The 3,741-nt window shown below is 43.9% G+C and overlaps 1 protein-coding gene across 1 annotated transcript in view; it reads right to left on the bottom strand.

The window, feature by feature from the left end:
• The window catches only part of DDX52 (DExD-box helicase 52), a 25,137-nt gene that overhangs the window by 5,759 nt on the left and 15,637 nt on the right, over positions 1–3,741 (bottom strand). Inside the window, exons 11-13 of the mRNA XM_029286592.1 lie at positions 3,382–3,504; positions 2,619–2,769; positions 670–745 (exon numbers count right to left, since the gene is read on the bottom strand). Of these exons, the coding sequence (XP_029142425.1) occupies positions 670–745; positions 2,619–2,769; positions 3,382–3,504 (350 nt within the window). The remainder of the gene's footprint in view (positions 1–669; positions 746–2,618; positions 2,770–3,381; positions 3,505–3,741) is intronic.

Here is a 3,741-nt window from a genome sequence, read left to right as displayed (position 1 = left end):
GGAGTTCTAGTCTGGCCTTAGGCATGAAAGCTGACTGGGGATTTTGGGCCTATCACCAGGAGACTGGGAGTTCTAGTCTGGCCTTAGGCATGAAAGCTGGCTGGGTGATTTTGGGCCTATCACCAGGAGACTGGAAGTTCTAGTCTGGTCTTAGGCATGAAAGCTCACTGGGTATTTTGGGCCTATCACCAGGAGACTGGGAGTTCTAGCCTGGCCTTAGGCATGAAAGCTGCCCGGGTGATTTTGGGCCTATCACCAGGAGACTGGGAGTTCTAGTCGGGCCTTAGGCATGAAAGCCGGCTAAACGACTCTGGGCCATCCCACTTCACAGGGTTTTTGTTATGGGGAAAATAGGGGGAGGAAGGAGCATTGTGTGTGTCTGCTGCCTTGAGTTATTTATAAAAAAATAACAAAGGTGGGAAATAAATAATGACGGGGAAATAACCCCTGGCTTCTTTCCACATACTGTATAAGCCAAGATACGGAGTCTGCTGCAATGCAGCTCACAGTCCGTGGGTCAAGGGCCTTTAGCCATTTTGATAGCAGACCAGGAAGATGGAGGAGGAAATATTGCCAAGCCGGGCCGTGACCCATTCTTGAAGCCTTGATTTGCTCAACCATGATCAGGCTCACGAACAAGGTAAACGAAGCCCTGAATGGAAGAGGTACCTTCGCAGTAATGGCTTGTCATCTTCAGTAAAAAAGGTAATTGCTTTTCCTGTGTGTCCCGCCCTCCCTGTGCGACCTGTTGCAAGAGAGAACAGCGTTTAGGCTACGTAGCAATAAAGGGGGAGCTCCTGAAGACAGAGACAGGAGCAGGATGAGCAGGCGGTCGCAAAGACATTTCCAAAAGTGAGATCTCCATAATTCAGACTGTTAATGCAAACCGGAGACCTTTGTCTGCTGCTGAAAGGATCCTTACTGGGTCTGACCCAATAAGAGATCTATCATAGATATTGTTGTGCGCCACTCGCCGTCAACTTTGGTGAGATGGACAGCTTTGTAGATTTTATACATACATACATACATACAGAGAGAGCCCATGATTTCAGCCATATTCCACAATTAGATCCCAAGAGAACATTTCAAGCTGTGAAAGTGTTGCAATCTTTTTCAACTTTTCAATTTTCGTTCCTCAAGACGAAAAAGAAATGCAGCATCTTCAGAGCTAAGCAATGATTTAAAGCAGTTAAGCATTCCTGACTGCTGTGAAAATCTTAATGAATGACTACTTTCTCCTTAAATGGAATTTCTCTTTCTTTCTTTCTTTCTTTCTTTCTTTCTTTCTTTCTTTTTCTTTCCTTCCTTCCTTCCTTTCTTTCTCTCTCTCTCTCTCTCTCTTTCTTCCCTTCCTTTTCTTTTTCTTTCCTTTCCTCCTCTCCCCTTCCTCCCTCCTTTCCAGATTTAGAAGGCTTCCCAACTCAAACAATGTAACTCTGGACAGCATCCAACATTAACACACAATAACAACAAAAGGGCCATAATCATTTACCAGAAAGAAATTTTGTCTCATGCCCAAAAAAATGATAATGGTTTGTTTACTAAAATGACAAATCTAATCTGGTACAAACCTTAAATATGCCAACTGTAGAAGTCATGGGTAGGCAACCTTGGCTCTTTTATGACTCGTGGACTTCAACTCCCAGAATTCCTGAGCCAGCATGGCTCAGCATGGAAACCTCTCCCTTTCTCCTCAGCGTGGCTGGCTCAGGAATTCTGGGAGTTGAAGTCCACGAGTCATAAAAGAGCCAAGGTTGCCTACCCCTGGTCTAAGTCGTCCCAAAGATGGTTTTTCAGGAGGCAACTGGACTTTCTTGTTTTTCTCTGAAGACATTTCGCTTCTCATCCAAGAAGGTTCTTCGGCTCTGGCTGGATGGTGGCGAAATAAATCCTTCCATTCCCCACCATCCAGTCAGAGCCGAAGAAGCTTCTTGCAGAAGTGAAACCTCTTCAAAGAAAAACAAGAAAGTCCAGTTGCCTCCTGAAAAAGCATCTTTGGGACAACCATGATCTGGATGACTGAGAATCTCCATAGACAACTGTCTAAAGGTGACACATTCAAATAAATGAAGGGCAGTTCCAGTTTGCAATGACTTCCTTTTAGATCTCTTGATCTTTTCTGTTTGTCCCCTCTCTTTCTCTCCTCCTCTTATTCTTTTTTCTTCAGAAAGATAAAATCATGATCTTGACCAATAAGGATGGAACTGGAGACTGATTTGTTGCCCTTCAAATATGTAATCCAGTACAGGTAGTCCTCAACTTACGACCACAGTTGAGGCCAAAATTTCTGTTGCTAAATGAGACATTTGTTTAAGTGAATTTTATCCCAATTCCTCAATTTCCCTATTGTTTTTTTTCCTGGTATTTGTTTTTATATTAAGATAAACTTTAATGAATTTTATTTTTTTTTAAAAAAGGAAGGAATTGGATACAATGGCAGGACTTTCCAAGCCGTGATTGCTCTTCTCTCTCTTTTTTTTTTTTTGACAAAAATCATGCAGGTTATTTCCTGTGAGTCTCAGCTGTGAAAAGCCTGGCTTGCATTCTCCTGCTCCCCCCGACTCAAAAACTGAAATGACAATAATGCTCTTATTTAAAACGCAGAACCCTAAACTCACCTATCCGGTGAATATATTCCACGGCACTGCTGGGGAAGTCAAAATTGATAACCATGTTCACTCCTTTGAAGTCGATCCCTCGAGCCAGCAAAGCAGTGCAAATAAGGATCCAGATCTTCCCAGCTCTGAAACTGTGGACTACGTTATCTCTCTAGGGAGGGGGGGAAGGAGAAAAATCCTCACGTAAGTCATGATTAAATACCTGCAGAAGCAACTTCTCTTCCGCCAAAATTCAGAACACGCCCTCTTGAAGGCAGCCAGTTAGCAAAACTTTCCAAAAAGCAAGAACCAGGAAAAAAAAAGAAAAAAGACAAGCAGAAACTAACAATGGATGGAAACTACTCAAGAACAGAACCAACTAGAACCATGGAGAAATTTCCTGACAGTGAGAACAATCAACAAGTGGGATGGCTCACTGGAGGCTTTTAAGAAGAGACTGGACAGCTACGTTTCTGGAATGATATAGGGCAGGGGTAGGCAACCTTGGCTCTTGTATGACTCGTGGACTTCAACTCCCAGAATTCCTGAGCCAGCCACGCTGAGGGGAAAGAGAGAGGTTTCCAAGCTGAGCCATGCTGGCTCAGGAATTCTGGGAGTTGAAGTCCACGAGTCATAAAAGAGCCAAGGTTGCCTACCCCTGGTATAGGGTCTCCTGCTTGAGCAGGGGATTGGACTAGAAGGCCTCCAAGATCCCTTCCAACTTTGATATTGTGTTAACTAACTTATAAAAATGTTCTTCCGTACCCCAAAAAGCCTCTCCCACCTGTTGTTGGGTCTTCTCTGCATGAATGACGTCCACATTGATGCCTTCGTAAACAAGCTCATGAAATAGCTCTTTAGCCCGTTCAATAGATTGGACAAACACCAAGACTGGAGGTCTGAAGCCCTGTAACAGAGGAGAAAAAAAAAAAGAGAGAGCCAAGGTAAGGTGACAGTCCAGACAGGAAGTACTGCAATGCTGTGACTGTCAGCTGGTCTAGTCAATTCACTCTTCCGACTCAGAAAGTACTCTTAAGTCTACATCAGGGGTCTTCAAACTTGGCCCTTTTATGACTTGTGGACTTCAACTCCCAGAATTCTTCAGCCAGCGTGCCTGGCTGAGGAATTCTGGGAGTTGAAGTCC

This window comes from Protobothrops mucrosquamatus, unplaced genomic scaffold, assembly GCF_001527695.2.
Source record: "Protobothrops mucrosquamatus isolate PMUCROS unplaced genomic scaffold, P.Mucros_1.0 scaffold4182, whole genome shotgun sequence".
In the NCBI taxonomy this organism is placed as follows: Eukaryota; Metazoa; Chordata; class Lepidosauria; order Squamata; family Viperidae; genus Protobothrops; species Protobothrops mucrosquamatus.
The sequence above is the reverse complement of the archived record's forward strand: the minus strand, read 5'-3'. Positions and strand labels throughout refer to the sequence as shown.